The following is a 16,477-nucleotide window of genomic DNA, read 5'->3' as shown; positions in this document are numbered from 1 at the left end:
ATGTAATCAGCTGTTTGGTTTGGCCTGCCCTAACCTTGAAACTGCAATGGCAATGGAAGGGAAATGAAAATGCAATCAGCTGTTTGCCCTGCCCTTGAAACTGCAATGGCAATGGAAGTAAAATGAAAATGCAGTGAGCTGTTCGGCCTGCCCTGTACTTAAAACTGCAATGGCAGTGGAAGTGAAATGAAAATGCAGTGAGCTGTTCGGCCTGCCCTGGGCTTGAAACTTCAATGGCAATGGAGGCGAAATGAAAATGCAGTGAGCTGTTCAGCCGGCCCTGTGCTTGAAACTGCAAAGGCAATGGAAGTGAAATGAAAGTGCAGTGAGCTGTTCAGCCTGCCCTGTGCTTGAAACTGCAAAGGCATTAGAAGTGAAATGAAAATGCAGTGAGCTGTTCGGCCTGCTCTGTGGTTGAAACTGCAATGCCAATAGAAATGAAATGAAAATGCAATGAGCTGTTCGGCCTGCCCTGCACTTGAAACTGCAATGGAAATGGAAATGAAAATGCAATGAGCTGTTTAGCCTGCCCTGTGCTTGAATTTGAAATGGAAATGAAATAAGTTTGTTGGCCTGCCTGAAACCACTAATTACAGCCCACAAGGCCCCTCTTAGCCGAGAAACCAGTCCCTTTTGCCCAAAATGCCCTTATTAGCCCAGGAGGAGCATTTTGGCTCAACAGGCCAAGAAAAGTCCATAAAAAGTGCCTTTCACTGAGATGTCAATCAGATTTTTTTAAAGAGCCCATTCGTCCCATCAGGCATGTACTAGCCCAGGAGGAGTCCCTTCGGCCCATCAGTAAGTAATCCCAAGTATTAAACCACCCCAGTATTTTTCTCCCTCCCTTCATTGGCTCCCTGTGAGATCCAGGCCAGGATAGACTTTCCTCCTTCATTGCTATGATCTGCAGAAAAAGATGAAAAATGTCTAAAATTGATTCTCCACCCTCCTCTCACAGTCACTCACATGTTTGGGTCAGAATTTCTGACAGTTTCTGAACTGCCTGCCCACCAGGCCCGAGTGACTGAGTTGACAGCCCACCAGACCTGAGTGACTGAGCTGCCAGCCCACCAGGCCTGAGTGATTGAGCTGCCAGCCCACCAGGCCTGAGTGAATGATCTGCCAACCCACCAGGCCTGAGCTGCCAGCCCACCAGGGCTGAGTGAATGAGCTGCCAACACACCAGGCCTGAGTGACTGAGCTGCCAGCCCAATTATCCATTCGGCCCACAACACCCATACTGGCACTTCCCGTGTGGATATGGGACCCAATGGGTCCCACTTAGTCAAGTTCTGTTAATATTAATTAACTCCTTTTACCCCACCCCCCACCCTATCCACTCACGCATAACGCCCAACTGCGCAGGCGTGGCTAGAGGGAGGGGGTGGAGGAGAGGGAGGGAGGCAGAGATTAAAGGGTGGGGGCGTGGCCTCACAGGGGAGGGCTGGTTCCCGAACGGAATACTTCACCACTCATCTTTAGGCCCCAATATTCACCACTCCATAGAGGGAGGGAGCAGAGAGGGAGGGAGGGCAGAGAGGAAGGGCGCGCCTCTCCTCCTCCCTGGTGCAGAGTGTAAGGGGAGCAGAGGAAGAGGGGGGGGGCAGAGAGGGAGGGGGGGCAGAGAGGAAGGGCGCGCCTCTCGTCCTCCCTGGTGCAGAGTGTAAGGGGAGCAGAGGAAGAGGGGGGGGGCAGAGAGGGAGGGGGGCAGAGAGGAAGGGCGCCCTCCTCTCCTCTATCCCTCCTTCTCCCCCATTCTCTCTCTCTTTCTCTGCCCTGGGGAGGGGGTTGAGAGGGATGGAGAGGCGGTAGAGGCAGCACCTACCCAGGTCATAGAGCAGAATCCTCCCTGCCAGGCCCGAGCTAGGATGCGGCCGGCGTTGCCCAGAGTGAGGCCCGGAGCGATCTAAGGACGTTGACCAGAGCGAGTCCGGCCGATCGTGGCTTCCGTGAGGGTAAGTGCACCCACCAGCGTGACAGACGATCGGGCGGTGGAGACGGAGCGAAGGTCGGCCCCTGTGACGGCCGCCATGGCCACTTTTACACTGCGCTTGTACGCCACCGCACAGCGATAACGACCGCCGCCGTCATGTTGTAGTACTTGAAGGAGCCCAGCGGAGCGGGCAGCACGACTTGATGATGTGTTTAACGGCTTCAGTGCAGAGCCCTGGGGCGGGCGCCTGGGCCACGCAACTCGCAGCTCATGGAAAACAGTGGGGTTGCGGGTTGAAAATTCTGCAAAGGCATTGTGACGTCACACAGCTCCCTTCAGCGCATTAGATTTTAAAAACATCTCATTGGTGAACAAATTTAATAAAAACCTCAAGAAATAATGAATCCATTTTTCAGATGAGGCGATTTTCGAGACCATGAGGTAAATCTCTACTGGAATATGTAAAAATGTCACTGTTAGCGCGTCAGGTTTTCGAGATTTTTTTTAATGTTTCAATGTGGGGGAAGAGGGTACGGTAAGGGGGTTACCGTCCTTCAGTCGCTTCCTGGAGAGGACGCGACTAATATTCGAGTCGTGTCCTCGCCCCCCCCCCCCCAGCGGCCTACCTACTGGATTGGCGCGGCCTTTCCTGCCTGGACCGACCAGAGCTCCAGCAGCGGCGGGACAGCGCTGATACATTGCGGGGCTGGCGATGCCTTACCGGGGATCACCGTCTGGAGCCCGGAGTGCTGGGCCTGCTGCACCGACATCGTAGAGCTGTGGTTCGCAGAGCTCCCAACGCGGGCGGCGCTGACAAACATCGTGGGGTCCTGCGACTCTGCCCGGCTCGGCCTGCGGACTCGGTTGGGAGGCGGCTGATCGGGAGGTCCGGGCCGCTGAGGATTTTCACCATCGGGGTTCGGCGTCGGCGTTCCATCAGCCCGGCGAGAGGGCCTGAGCATCGGGCCGCCCGGGGTGGCGACTGCGGGTGCTCGGAAGGCCCCGACCACGGGTGAACATCTGGGAAGATCGGAGGGGAGGCTGGCTGGACTATGGTGCCTTCCTCACCTTGGTGCCACTGTGTTATGTTGTGTCGTGGACTTTCTGTGTTTGTGCTTTTTTTTATTTTTATTCTATTTTATTTTTAATATGTTTTATTATTTATTTATTTTTATGATACTGACTGTAAAGGGAAATTCATTTCGTTGTCTCTAATTGAAACAATGACAATAAATTTGAATACAATACAATACAATACAATGTGAATAACGTATGAAAACGCACACACACACCTAAATAAATCCACATCCATGATCAGGGTTTTATATTATGATAGATTGGTCAGGTAGCATTTGGAGTATTGCATACCGTTCTGGTCACTCCATTACATGACTGATGTGGAGGCTTTGGGGAAGGTGCAGAGATGGTAAACCAGAATGGTATATAAATAAAGAACTGCAGATGCTGGTTTACAAAAAAGGTCACAAAATGCTAGAGTAACTCAGCGGGACAGGCAGCATCCCTGGAGAGAAGGAATGGGCGACGTTCGGCTCGAGACAGACGAGGGTCCCGATCCGAAAAGTTACCCATCCCTTCTAGCATTTTGTGTCTACCTAAAGAGCGTCTACGCACGTGGTGGTGTGCCAGCAGGCTGGAGGAGCGGGCAAAGGCCTTGGCACAGAGCGCTGGCCAGTGTGGACTTGCCAGTGCTCCAGCAGGTGGTCAAGGTGGGTGAAGCCTTTACCACAGGATGGGCAGGGGAAGGAACTTTCACCGCTGTGGGCACGCTGGTGCTGCCACAGGCTGGACATGCGGGTGAAACCCTTGCCACATTCAGCGCACACAAGGGGTCTCTCTCTGGTGTGTATCCGCTTGAAACGTTCGCCGCAGTGGGAGCAGGCGCACGCTGGCGTGAGCCCGCCGGTGCTGCCGCAATGCCCGCGAACTGTCAAATGACTCACCGCAGTACGGGCAGTCATAGGACTGGCCACTTGTGTGCACGCGCTGGTGAGACAGGGCGTGGGAGGACATGGGAAAGCGCTCTCCACAAACCAGGCTGGGGAAGGGACGGTCGCCGACGTGAACCCGCTGGTGGGACAGCAGCTTCGTGGAGCTGGTGAAGCCCTTACCGCACTGGGCGCAGGTGTAGGGGCGCTCGCTGGTGTGGGTGCGCTGGTGGGACAGCAGGCTGTTGCAGCAGGTGAAGCCCTTGCCGCACTGAGCACAGGTGTAGGAGCGCTCGCCAGTGTGGGTGCGCTGGTGCTTCAGCAGATAGGTGGAGCGGGTGAAGCCCTTGCCGCACTGGGCGCAGGTGTAGGGGCGCTCGCCGGTGTGGGTCCATTGGTGATCCAGCAGGCTGTCGGGGCGGGTGAAGCCCTTGCCGCAGTCGCTGCAGGTGTAGGGCCGCTCTCCGGTATGGGTGCGCTGGTGGGTCAGCAGCCCGGTGAAGAGGGTGAAGCCCTTGCCGCACTGGACACAGGTGTAGGGGCGCTCGCCTGTGTGCATGCGCTGGTGCACCTGCAGGTTGCTGGACTGGGTGAAGCCCTTGCCACAGTCGTTGCAGGTGTAGGACCGCTCCCCGGTGTGCACGCGCCTGTGCACCTTCAGGTCCAGCGGCGACTTGAAGCCTTTGCCGCAGTCAGAGCAGGAGAAGGGCTGCTCACTGCTGTGCACCCGCCGGCGCACCTGCAGCCCCGACAACCGAGCAAAGTTCTTGTCGCAGGTGGAGGAGCCATAGGCCTTCTCGCCCGTGTGCACCCGCCAGTGCATCTTCAGGGCCTTCGGCGTCTTGAAGCTCTTCCCGCAGTTGGAACAGGTGAAAGGCCTTTCGTCTGTGTGCACCCGCCGGTGCTCCTGCAGCCCCTACAACCGGGCAAAGCTCATGCTGCAGTTGGAGCAGGTGAAGGGCCTCTCGTCGGAGTGCACGCGGCTGTGCTGCAGCAGGCTGTCATGGCAGGCGAAGTTCTTGCCGCACTTTGCGCAGTCGAAGGGGCGTTCTCCCGTGTGCACCCGGCGGTGGGCCTCCAGCAGGCTCGGGTACTGCCAGGCCTTGCCACACATGTAACACTCATAATGCTTCTCCTTGTTGTGCCCCGTCATGTGGTCCTCCCTCGAAGCTCAGCCCGTAAACTCAGCAGATGTGGGGGGGCTCACCGGCACCCTGGCTGCCCTCAATGGCCGCTCACGTCCCCGTCTCTCCGTCCACAGCAATGGCTCCTAAACCCTGCGGGAGGGGAACACAGATGGTCAACAAGCTGGCAAACAGGATATTACTAGCACATATTGGGTGCGTTTATGGCGGAGGAAACCGTTATATAATTCTGCGCAGCACAGTGGCACAGCGGTACAGTTGCTGCCTCACCGCCAGAGACCCGGGCTCGATCCTGACTACGGGTGCTGTCTGTGTGGAGTTTGCACGTTCTCCCCTTGATCTGCGTGGGGTTTTTACTCTGGGTGCTCCAGTTTCTTCCAACATTTCAAAGACGTTCAGGGTTGTAGATTAATCGGCCTCCGCAAAATTGTTAAATTGTTCCTAATGTGCGTAGGTTAGTGCTAGTGTACGAGGTGATCGTTGGTTGGCGCGAACTCAGTGGGCTGAAAACCTGTTTCTGCGCTGCATCTCTAAACTAAACTAAATCATACTTCCGGTGGCGAGGCGAGCAGATGGCTGCTTAATCTCGAGCTCACGATAGCAAGATTAAAACTAGCCTCCCTTAATTCACTAATTGCCACATAATTCAAAGTTTTCTGTATTGGAATGAGTGGGGGAGCGACAATTGGAGTCAAAAGAAACGTGACGGACGAGAAAGAAAGAATTCACCGCAGATGGACAAAGCTCAAAGCTCAAAGCATGACTCGGCACAAACCGTGCGCTCAATGCTCCACAATATCAGTAAGGAAATACATGACTTCAGGGCTGAATATAAAGTGGACTTACATAAACTTAAAGAAGGACTCAAAGAAGACATGAAAGCCGAACTCAAAGATCTGAAGCAAGAAATTTACCATAAACTTTCTGCTAACTCCAAACAAATCCACGCCCACAAAACTAGTCTAAACAAAGCAGAGGCACGAATCGATGAGGCTGAGACAATTAACATGTCTATGAAAAATGTGCTGTTTAAATCTATGAAAAAACAGAAAGTCATGCAAGAAAAACTGACTGATTTGGAAGGACGGTCTAGACGAAATAACATTCGCATCTACGGCATACCCAAATAGAAAGAAGGCAAATCCATGTCTGAATTTGTGGAGCAACTTTTAAAAACTGAACTCGCAATAACAACGGACACCAATGTAAGGGTCCAGCGCGCGCACAGAGCTTTGGCTCGCAAACCGGAAGGTAATTCACCACCTAGGTCCATAATGGTAAATTTCCTGGAGTTTAATACCAAAGAAATGGTATTGATAAAGGCCTGGGGAAAGAAGATAATGATTGACGGGCGACGTCTATCATTGGACCACGACTATGCAACGGAGTTTGTCCAGAAGCGCAAGGCTTATAAGGGAATAAAGAAGGCCCTGAAGGAGAGAAGTGTCCGCTTCCAGACCCCGCAGGACATGATGCGCATTCACTGGGACTCAGGAACATACACATACCATAGTGCACAAGATGCAGCGCAGGAATTGAGGAGGAGAGGCTATTCTGTGGAGACACCTGATTACAGCGCTGAGGAGCCGGCGGACCCAGAAATGGAGCGTCTTCTCCAGGCTATGACATGGCAGAGAGTTGGAAAGAGGAGCGAAGATGGGAGTGAGACAGCAAGAGAGTGACTACAGGAGTCTGAGCCGACCCCATCCAACTAGCTTCTATTGTGTCATCACTTCTTTTGGACTAGAAAATAAGTGCTAACGGATGACGTTCGACGATACTAGGATGTGTGAAATGGAGTGTTTCACCTCTAGTGAGGGGGTTTTCCCCTATACCTGCCAACGGGGACTCAGGGGGACAAGGAATCACACTTACTTGGAAGTCAACTGTTTTCTCTTTTTTCTTCTTTTCTTTATTTGACACATGTTGTCCAGATGTTCAGACCTGCACAGTTCCAAGTTATCTGGAGATTTATGAATGCAAGACAGGATTAGGTAAATTAAATGTCACGTAATAATATCAAATTGGTGTCACTCAATGTAAATGGGATGAATAATCCAGTTAAAAGGAGCAAGGTCCTGGCTAAACTGAAAAAAGAAAAGGCTCAGGTGCTATTTTTACAAGAAACCCACCTGCCTCAACAAGAACATGAGAAACTAAAATGCTTTGGCTTTAGAAATGCATTTTATAGTTCCTATAAAACTAGCCAAAAGAGGGGAGTGGCTATCCTTACAAATGCAGTCCAATTTGAATGCCATAAAGAAGTCAGGGACAAAGAGGGAAGGTATGTATTAGTTAAAGGAAAGCTGAAAAACAAAGTCGTGACACTGATCAATGTATATGCCCCTCCAGAGAGTACCAAATGTTTTTTCAAAACTCTGTTTGACATTATTGCTTTAGAGACTGAAGGTATCTTGATATGTGGAGGGGACTTCAATGTGGTCATCAATAATAATTTGGATACAACAAGCCTAAAAAAAACCAAGATGCATCTGACCAAGTTTATTAACACATCAGTAAGGAAATGGGCCTAATTGATGTTTGGAGAGAACTTCACCCTTTAGAAAGGAACTACACACACTATTCAGTACCTCACTCAGTCTACTCCAGGCTTGACTACTTTTTAATGAATACGGGTGAAAGCCACAGGATCACAGAGTGTAAAATCGTGGTGGCAGATATATCTGATCACAGTGCGATCAGCTTGACCGTACACATGAATAGTAGAAAAAGAAATACTGTTTGGAGGCTCAATGTGGGTATTTTGAATAATAAGGCAAATGTGGAACAAATAAGGGAAGAGATAAAAAGGTACATAGAAGAGAATGATAATGGGGATGTGGATCCTGTAATACTGTGGGATGCTATGAAGGCAGTTATACGTGGAAAGCTGATCGCCCTGACATCATCACAAAAAAAGGTCCGGCTAGCTACGTATGAACATAAAGTAGAAAAACTGAAAGAATTGGAGAAAAAACATAAAAACATACAGGATCAGTTGGTGCTAAAACAGATTAAGGAAATAAGGGGGGAGATAGATGAGATCCTCAGGGGAGATATGGAAAAAAGGGCAAGATTTGTAAAGCAGACCTATTATGAAGCAGGTCCAAAAGCAACTAGACTCCTGGCCAGACGCCTGCGTAAACAGCAGGCCTCTAATACAATTCATTAAATAAGAGATCCTAAAACCAATCAATTATCACATGAGCCAGATGAGATAGAAAGAATATTTGAAGAATTCTATAAGAAACTCTATTCTAAGCCACCATCAGCTGACAAAAGGACAATGAGAAGTTTTCTTAACTCACTTGATCTGTCATCCATTGGTGAGACACAAAATAATACCATTACGTCACAATTTACGGTTAAGGAGCTGGAAGCTGCAATCAGTAGATTTAAGGCTAGTAAATCATCAGGCAGCGATGGGTTTCCACCAGAATGGTACAAGGCCTTTAAGAAAGAGCTAACACCTCTGCTCCTGTCTTGCTTTAACTGGACCCTTAAAGCGGGCAGGGCTCCCCCATCATGGAAGGAAGCAATTATTACCATTTTACCCAAGGAAGGCAAAGACAAAGAGCAATGTAAACATTTCAGGCCAATCTCAATTTTAAATGTAGACTACAAACTATTTACCTCAATCATTTGCAAAAGACTCGAGACTTTTGTACCAGATCTGATTAATGAAGACCAAACTGGATTTATTCGGGGGCGTCAAACACAGGAAAATATTAGAAGAACCCTCCACATTGTGGATAATGCTAAAAAAAAGGATATAAATATGGTCCTGGTCAGTTTAGATGCAGAAAAAGCCTTTGATAGTGTTAGTTGGGTATTTTTATCTGCAGTACTGAGGAGATTTGGTTTCAATGAAGATGCAATTCGGTGTATTAAAACAATATATCAGGAGCCTACAGCTAGGATTAAGGTAAATGGAAACATATCAAAAAGGATCCAGTTAGAGAGGGGCACAAGGCAGGGATGCTGTCTTTCTCCTACTCTCTTCGTTTTGTATATTGAACCCTTAGCACAAGCAATAAGGCAGAGAGAAGACCTGCAGGGGGTCAAAATAGGGGGGAAAGAACATATAATTGGTCTTTTCGCTGATGATATCATTATTTTTCTTGAACGACCAGATATATGTCTCCCAAATCTAATGAACCTATTTGAAACATATGGATACTACTCAGGGTATAAATTGAATATAACAAAAACACAAATTCTTTCATTCAATTATTCTCCATCCCAACAAATCAGAGATGCATATAATCTGAAATGGAACTCTAAAATGATGCAGTATCTTGGTGTAACTATAACCAAAACACTTTCCAACTTGTTTGAAACTAATTATAACAAAATTGAAGAAAACATCAAAAAGGATGTTGAGAGGTGGTCGTCCCTTCCTCTACACTTCAGTGCCAGAATACAAACGGTAAAAATGAATATCCTACCTAAACTACTATATTTATTCCAATCTCTCCCAATTAATGTCCCCCGAGATAAATTCATAGCCTGGGATAAAATGATCTCTAGATTCATTTGGAATAGCAAAAAATCAAGAATAAAACTAACAACACTTCAACTGCCGAAAAGCAAGGGTGGAATGGATTTACCAAATCTGAGGAAATACTTTTATGCAGCTCAACTCAGACCTCTGGCTTGTTGGTGTAGACCTGATTATGAATCTCGATGGAAAGAAATGGAAAGGGAGATACAGGGTTACCAGACCCAGATTTTGGTGGGAGACAAATATCTGAGAGGGGCTTTGAGACATGCTATGGATCCAATAGTAGCATTTACGTTAGAAATATGGAATGTTATAGTGGAAAAATACAAATTAAAAAGAGGGATTCACGCATTGAAGTGGTTCGCATATGACTCAAAGTTTAAGCCAGGGGTGTATGATACAAAATTCAAAGAATGGGCACAAAAAGGCATAACGGCAATGTATACAGTTTCAGAAAATGGCGAGTTTATGAGCTTCCAAGATTTAAAGTCAAAGTATGGTCTCGAAAACAAAGATTTTTTTAGATACTTGCAATTAAGAGACTACTTTACAAAAGAGTTAAGGCCAGAACTAGATGAAACTTCAAATAATGTGATCTAGGTGATTGTGGATGCATACAAATAGAAGGGGTCTCGTGGTCATCTCTGCTTTCTACCAAGCTCTGGTGGGAAGCGGGGGAGAATCAACGCTCCACATAAAAACAAAATGGGAAGCAGAATTAAAGATTCAAATAACAGAAGAAGAATGATATCAAATGTGTGAAACTAGTATGGAAAGAATTTTGCTGGAAGAATCTATCTCGCTTTTTTATAACACGCAAAATAAAAAGCAGACATCTTGCTGTCCAACAACACTGTTGGAGGCTGTGCGGGAGTACAGAGGCAGACCACTCGCATATTTTCTGGAACTGTGTAAAGATAAGGCCATACTGGGAAAATATTCATGCAGTTGTAAAAAAATATCTTGGGTTATAAAATCTCAAATACCTGCCCTGTGATGTATCTGGGGCGTATTAAAGATATTGTAAAAATTGAAGATACATATTTGATTAAAGTTTTGCTTGCAGCAAGCAAGAAGGCAGTGACTTAATGAAAAAAGTCCAACACAGGAACAGTGGTTAGAAATTGTGTGAGACATCTTTAATATGGAGAAATTGACATATTCCTTGAGAGTCAAGGAGAATTCATTTGAGAAGATCTGGGAAAAATGGACAGTTTATTTGAGCCATGACACCAATTAGATAAATGCCGAGCTGGATATGGGAAGATTGTGTTATATAAAACTAGATAGTATGGTTGTATGAATATTGAATTATCTCCAGATTACTAATCAATGTAATGTTTTTCTTTTTATAATTTGGTAAGTGAACCACACGGTCTTATTCCAATTTTTTTATTTTTTACTTCTTGTTTTTTTCCCCTATCTACTTATTTTTTTTATTTTGATTGCTGTTTTTCTTATTTTGGTTTATTTATGGTGATGGTGTTGCACTGTTTTGTATATATCTCTTAAAAATCAATAAAATTTTAAGTGAAAAAAAAAGAAATTAATATTGAATTGCTAAACTTGCTATTGTGTTGTACTGCTTACAGCTGCAAGAACGTGTAGCAATCAATAAAGGGCTATAGGCCTATTGTGAGTTTATGTACAGGGACATATCTATCCATGCACTGTATACTTGTATTTATACATGCATTTTAAATATGTATGTTGTGTTTTATACTTTGGCAAAATAACAATGTATTTTTTATCATGCCAATAACGTTTTTTAAATTAAAAATTGAAAAATTGAATAGAGAGATAGAGAGAGATAGAGATAGAGAGATAGAGAGAGATAGAGATTTAAAGATAGAGATATATATATATATAGAGAGAGAGAGATAGATAGAGAGAAATAGAGAGAGATGTAGAGCGATAGAGAGAGAGAGAGAGATAGGGAGAGAGATAGAGAGATAGATAGTGAGAAATAGAGATAGAGAGATAGAAAGAGATAGATAGAGAGAGAGATAGAAAGACAGATAGAGAGATACAGAGAGATCGAGAGAGACAGATAGAGAAAGGTAGAGATAGAGATAGAGAGATAGATAGAGAGAGAGATGCAGAGATCGAGAGGTAGAGAGAGATAAAGAGAGAGAGAGAGAGAGAGAGAGAGATAGATAGATAAAGATAGAGATAGAGAGATAGATAGAGAGATCGAGAGATAAAGATAGAGAGATAGAGAGACAGATAGAGAGAGATAGAGACGGAGATAGAGAGAGAGAGAGAGAAATAGAGAGTGAGGGGGAGAGAGGGAGATAGAAATAATAAATAGTGAGAGGTATAGAGAGATGGAGAGTTGGAGAGAGAGAGAGATGGAGAGTTGGAGAGAGAGAGAGAGAGAGAGAGAGATCGAGAGAGATTGAGAAAGATAGAGATATAGAGAGAGATAGAGAGAGGGATAACCATATAACCATATAACAATTACAGCACGGAAACAGGCCATCTCGGCCCTACAAGTCCGTGCCGAACAACTTTTTTCCCTTAGTCCCACCTGCCTGCACTCATACCATAACTCTCCATTCCCTTCTCATCCATATGCCTATCCAATTTATTTTTAAATGATACCAACGAAACTGCCGCCACCACTTCCACTGGAAGCTCATTCCACACCGCTACCACTCTCTGAGTAAAGAAGTTCCCCCTCATGTTACCCCTAAACTTCTGTCCCTTAATTCTGAAGTCATGTCCTCTTGTTTGAATCTTCCCTATTCTCAAAGGGAAAAGCTTGATCACGTCAACTCTGTCTATCCCTCTCATCATTTTAAAGACCTCTATCAAGTCCCCCTTGAGATAGAGATAGAGAGAGAGAGATAAAGAGAGATAGTGAGAGAGACGGAGGGAGATAGAGAGAGAGAGAGAGAAATAGAGAGTGGGGGAGAGAGGGAGATAGAAATAATAAATAGTGAGGGAGGTATAGAGAGATGGAGAGAGAGATAGAGATAGAGAGATAGAGAGAGATACAGAGGGAAATAGAGCAAAAGAGAGATAGAATGAAAGATAGAGCGAGAGATAGAGAGAAAGAGATATAGAGGGGCGAGAGAGGGAGATAGAGAGAGAGAGAGAGATAGAGAGAGATAGAGAGAGTTAGAAATAGAGATAGAATAGAGAGAGACAGAGGTAAAAAGAGGGAGCTAGAGAGACAGAGATACATAGAGAGATTGAGAGAGAGAGATATAGAGAGAGATGTAGAGAGATCGAGAGAGAGAGGGGTTCCATTTCATTGAGAAATAGAGAGAGACCGGGAGGGGGAGATTGAGATAATAGAGAGATATAGAGAGATGGAGCGAGACATAGATAGAGATAGATACACAGAGAGATAGAGAAATAGATAGAGAGATAGAGAGAGATAGAGAACAGAGAGAGAGAGAGAGAAACAGAGAGAGATAGAGCGAGAGATAGAGAGAGAGTGAGATAGAGAGAGATAGGAATAGTTAGAGATAGAGGGAGAGAGAGAGAGATGGAGAGAGAGATAAAGAGAGAGATAGAGAGAGATAGAGATAGGGAGAGAGAGATAGAGAACGATAGATAGAAAGAGATAGAGATATATAAAGCGAGAGATAAAAATAGAGAGAGAGAGAGAGAGATAGAGAGAGAGAGAGAGAGAGAGAGAGAGAGAGAGAGGGACAATGTTTTTTTATCATGCCAATAAAGTTTTTTTAATTGACTAAAACATTTTTTTTTTAATTGCGAGGAATAGAGAGACAGAGAGACATAGAGACGGAGAGCGATAGAGAGGGGAGAGAGAGGGAGAGAGATAATGGAGAGATATAGAGAGATGGAGGGAGAGATACAGAGAGAAAGACATGGAGATGGAGAGATACACAGAGATAGAGAGTTAGAGAGCAGAGAGAGAGAGAGATACAGAGGGAGAGAGAGAGAGAGATAGAGCAAGAGAGAGCGAGGGAGAGAAAGAGAGATATAGAGAGGGGCGAGAGGGAGAGAGAGATAGAGATAATTCAAAATAGAGATAGAGGGAGATAGGGAGATAGACAGATAGATAGATAGAGAGAGAGAGAGAGAGAGAGGGAGAGACAGAGGGAGGGTGAGAGAAGGAAAGGGAGGGAGAGAGAAAGAGCGAGGGAGAGAGAGAGGGATGGCGGAGAGAGAGAAAGAGATAAAGTCACCCAGTGAAGAAATAGGCCCTTCAGCCCAACTTCACCACGCCGGCCAACATGCCCCATTTACACGAGTCCCACCTGTTCGGAGGGATATGTGGCCCATATCCCTCCGAACCTGTACTATCCATGTACTATCCAGGTCCCAGTCGGCAGCTCGTTCCATACACCCACCACTCTCTGTGTGGAAAAGTTGCCCCTCAGGTTCCTATTAAATCTTTCCCCCTTCACCTTAAACCTATGTCCTCTGGTCCTCGATTCCCCTACTCTGGGCAAGAGACTCTCTGTGTCTACCCGATCTATTCCTCTCATGATTTTGTACACCTCTATAAGATCACCCCTCATCCTCCTGTGCTCCAAGGAATAGAGTCCTAGCCTCTCCATATAGCTCAGGCCCCTCTAGTCCTGGCAACATCCTCATAAATCTTCTCTGAACCCTTTCCAGCTTGAGGACATCTTTCCTATAACACGGTGCCCAGTGCTGAACACAATACCCTAAATGCGGCCTCACCAACATCTTGTACAACTGCAACGTGACCTCCCAACCTCTATACTCAATACTCTGACTGATGAAGGCCAATGTGCCAAAAGCCTTCTTGATCACCCTGTCCTACCTGTGAAAATTGTCTCTAGTGTGTGTAGGATAGTGTTAGTGTACGGGGTGATTGCTGGTCGGTGTGGACTCGGTGGGCCGAAGGGCCTGTTTCCGTGCTGTATCTCTAAACTAAACAAGTGTGTGAACGGGCGATCGCTGGTCGGTGCGGACTCGGTGGGCCGAAGAGCCTATTTCCGCACTGTACCTCTGTTGTTGTTCTTGCAAGCAGATGAGAGCATGCCACTAATTCTCGAGGCTGTTCCTCGTCTTTGCGTCAAAAGTTCGGAGTCTCAGCTATCTGGCGACAGGGAAGATGGAGGTCAAAAGATGCTCATCCCTCTACACCTGCCCGCGTTTGACCCATATCCCTCAAAACCAGCACAGAAATAGTCTCTCAGCCCCAACTCTCTCTCTCTCTAGCCCCCTCTCTTCCCTCCCTCTCTCTCTTCCCCTCCTCTCTCTCTCACCCCCTCCTCTCTCTCCCCCTCTATCCCCCCCCCCCCCTCTCTCTCTCAGTACCTAAGAAGGCAGTGGAGGCCAATTCTCTGGAGGCTTTCAAACGAGTTAGATAGTGAATGCCGGTTCTTGCTCGAAGGGTCAAATGGCCTACTCCTACACCTATTGTCTCTCCGCCCTCTTTCTCTCAGCCGTCCTGAGCCTACCCAGTCCAGACCTCCCTGGCATTGTTGAGCCTATTGCCCCCCTCCCTGGCCTAACTGGACCAAGGTCTGCACTCCCCGCCTACTTGGGCCGATTCCAGCCAACTTCAGCTCAGTCCAGTGAATAGTTCGGCCAATGTGGGTCATCCTTGGCTTGATTTTAATGAGAGAATAGACAATAGGTGCAGGAGTAGGCCATTCGGCCCTTCGAGCCAGCACCGCCATTCAATGTGATCAAGATTGATCATCCACTATCAGTTCCCATTCCTACCTTCTCCCCATATCCCCTGACTCCACTATCTTCAAGAGACCTATCCAGCTCCCTCTTGTAAGTTTCCAGAGAACCGGCCTCTGCAGCCCTCTGAGGCAGAGAATTCCACACTCACAACTCTCTTGGTGAAAAAGTATTTCCTCATCTCCGTTCTAAATGGCTTACCCCTTATTCTTAAATTGTGGCCCCTGGTTCTGGACTCCCACAACATCGGGAACATGTTCCCTGCCTCTAGAGTGTCCAAACCCTTAATAATGTTATATGTTTCAATAAGATCCCCTCTCATTCTTCTAAATGCCAGATTATACAAGCCCAGCTGCTCCATTGTCTCAGCATATGACAGTCCCTCCATCCCAGGAATTAATCTTGTGAACCTACGCTGCACTCACTCAACAGCAAAAATGTCCTTCCTCAAATTTGGAGACCAAAACTACACACAATACTCCAGGTGTGGTATCGGTAGGGCCCTGTGCAACTGCCTAATGAACAAGGACCCCCAGATCCCATTGCACTTCTCCTTTTCCAATCTTGACACCATTTAGATAATAATATTCCTTCTTCTTTTTGCTACCAAAGTGGATAACCTCACATTTGTCTAAATTAACAATCATCTGCCATGCATCTGCCTACTCACCCAACCAGTCCAAGCCACCCTGCATTCTCATAGCATCCTCCTCACAGTTTACACTGCCACCCATCTTTGTGTCATCTGCAAATTTGATAATGTTATTTGTAATCCCTTAATCTAAATCATTAATGTATATTGTAAATAGCTGCGGTCCAAGCACCGAGCCTTGCTGTACCACACTAGTCACTGCCTGCCATTCTGAAAGGGACCCGTTAATCCCTACTCTTTATTTCCTGTCTGCCAACCACTTCTCTATCCATGACAGCACTCTACCCTCAATACCATGTGCCCTAATTTTGCCCACTAATCTCCTATGTGGGACCTTATCAAATGCTTTCTGAAAGTCCAGGTACACTCCATCCACTGGCTCTTCCTTATCCATTTTCCGAGTTACATCCTCAAAAAACTCCAGATGATTAGTCAAACATGAATTCCCCTTCGTAAATCTATGCTGACTCGGACCGATCCAGTTACTGCTATCCAAATGTGCCGCTATTTCATCTATTTTATAATTGACTCCAGCATCTTCCCCACCACCGATGTCAGGCTAACTGGTCTATAATTCAGTTTTCTCTCTCCCGCCTTTCTTAAAAAGTGGGATAACATTAGAAACCCTCCAATCCACAGGAACTGATCCTGAAT

The 16,477-nt window shown here is 46.5% G+C and overlaps 2 protein-coding genes across 2 annotated transcripts in view; one reads left to right on the top strand and one right to left on the bottom strand.

Annotated features, from left to right (window-relative positions):
- LOC116982292 (zinc finger protein 850-like) overlaps positions 1–16,477 on the top strand; it is a gene marked incomplete at its 3' end in the record, with an annotated part of 382,079 nt that overhangs the window by 41,891 nt on the left and 323,711 nt on the right. The window lies entirely within an intron of this gene.
- LOC116981705 (zinc finger protein 239-like) lies at positions 1,907–4,746 on the bottom strand. The gene is made up of 3 exons (XM_033034758.1): positions 4,019–4,746; positions 3,776–3,937; positions 1,907–2,200 (listed from the first exon to the last, which is right to left on the bottom strand). The coding sequence occupies exons 1-3, from the start codon at positions 4,700–4,702 to the stop codon at positions 1,907–1,909; spliced, it is 1,140 nt and encodes a 379-aa protein (XP_032890649.1). The 5' UTR covers positions 4,703–4,746.

The sequence above is a fragment of the Amblyraja radiata genome, chromosome 16 (genome assembly GCF_010909765.2).
Source record: "Amblyraja radiata isolate CabotCenter1 chromosome 16, sAmbRad1.1.pri, whole genome shotgun sequence".
Lineage (NCBI taxonomy): Eukaryota > Metazoa > Chordata > Chondrichthyes > Rajiformes > Rajidae > Amblyraja > Amblyraja radiata.
The sequence above is the reverse complement of the archived record's forward strand: the minus strand, read 5'-3'. Positions and strand labels throughout refer to the sequence as shown.